This window comes from Pundamilia nyererei, unplaced genomic scaffold (genome assembly GCF_000239375.1).
Source record: "Pundamilia nyererei isolate P.nyererei 1_Seehausen unplaced genomic scaffold, PunNye1.0 scaffold00035, whole genome shotgun sequence".
Lineage (NCBI taxonomy): Eukaryota > Metazoa > Chordata > Actinopteri > Cichliformes > Cichlidae > Pundamilia > Pundamilia nyererei.
The window spans coordinates 2,796,656-2,798,136 of NW_005187436.1; the positions used below are offsets into that span (position 1 = coordinate 2,796,656).

The 1,481-nt window shown below is 46.9% G+C and overlaps 1 protein-coding gene across 2 annotated transcripts in view; it reads left to right on the plus strand.

The window, feature by feature from the left end:
* Positions 1–1,481, plus strand: part of roraa (RAR-related orphan receptor A, paralog a) — a 185,489-nt gene that overhangs the window by 138,844 nt on the left and 45,164 nt on the right. Inside the window, exon 1 of one of the 2 annotated variants that reach the window (XM_005729992.1) lies at positions 608–758. The exons of the other annotated variant lie outside the window; for it this stretch is intronic. Coding sequence (XP_005730049.1) covers positions 728–758 — 31 coding nt within the window. The 5' untranslated portion in view covers positions 608–727. Of the gene's footprint in view, positions 1–607; positions 759–1,481 lie in introns of those variants that run through there. 2 annotated transcript variants of the gene reach the window in all.

Consider the following 1,481-nt stretch of genomic DNA (forward strand, 5'->3'; position numbering starts at 1 on the left):
GAGAGAGAGAGAGAGCTGCATGCAGGTCCTCTGAGAGGTCAGAGGAAGATGCTGAGGCTCCACTCATCTTCTCTCTGTGATGGGCCCACTGCTGCTTGCCGACATCTGGCCTCACACTGATCACTCATATCTACAGACAGGGAGGTGGAGAAGAGCGGGGCACTTGTATCACCAAGTCACAGAAAAAATTACACTTCCTCTGTCATCCATTCTCACTGCTCTCTTTTCTTTTCTTCTTTTCTTTTTTGAGTCACCAGTCTGTTGTCTTCCTGTCCCTCCTCTCTTTTCTTAGCCTTCACATTGCACAGTTTTAAAGGCAAAACAAAAGCACAAGGTGCAGAACCAGAATGTGATTTTTTTTCTCTCTCTTTTTTTTATGCGAGAGCTGGTTTTGTCTTTACCCTTGCACTAAAAAGATAAGACGCAGATAGTTAAGAGTGTGCTGTGTCTAGCAAAGCTGGTATACACGGCTCCGACTGCAATCAGTGGGAAGAGGGCCAGCTTCCCTGCCTGAGCTCTCAGCGCCCCTACTGGCTGCATGCTGTGCCAATCAAAGGCTAGTGGGTGGGGAGCAGTCAGACATGAACACTGATGTCACAGTCACATGGATTCTGGTGTGGTCATGCTCGGAGGCTGAGAGACAGAGCTGTGCTGGCCAGCTGCTGCTGAGACAGCAGTGGAGGGCTTTACGCTGGTGATAGTTCTTCTCTTATGGACTCGAAGCTCAATGATGTATTTTGTGATTTCAGCTATGAAAGGTAAGAGCACAATGCATGCCGATCGCGCACCCAGAGTAACAAGTAGGGAAGTACGAGTACGCTATTCAAAGCCTGCCAACTCTTTGCATTTCATTTGCAAGGCATGAGTGTGACAGAGAGAGAGAGAGAGAGAGAGAGAGAGTGTGAGGGGGAGAGAGGAGGGGAGGGAGAGATACAGTAATACATTGCTTCTGATTGTGTCCAAGTCAGTTAAGCTTTTCTAATATGTCTGTCCGTGCACTTCGAGAATTTCTGCTTTGAACTCTCAGAAAGAAAGAGATGGCGCAATAGGAGCAATTTGCATCTTCCAAAAAATAAAAATAAAGAAAATAAAAATTAAAGGTTTGCTTTCATTTTTTTTATTTACAGTGTGCGTTTTGTCGCTGCAGGTTTGCAGGATGCTGTAGAAAACCACAGCCGGTGCAGCTTTTTTTCCACTAGTTCGTCTATTACATGAAATAGCTCCAGGGTTTCAAGAGTAGAAGTTTTTATTGGCGTAGATGCGAGGTGGCATGCGATGGAGAGGGGGCTTGGGTTGGAGGGGTGTTTTTTTTTTCTTCTTAATCCTGTCGTTCCAGTCCAGGGAACGTGTCTGTGCTGCAGGAAGATGTGTGTGGTAGTGTTGAACGCGGGTCGCAGACGAGCGACGAGGCACTGGCGCGACTGGCAGACTGAGATTGTTTGAGTTGATACCGATGCACGTGTTTGTCTCTCTCTGTGTGT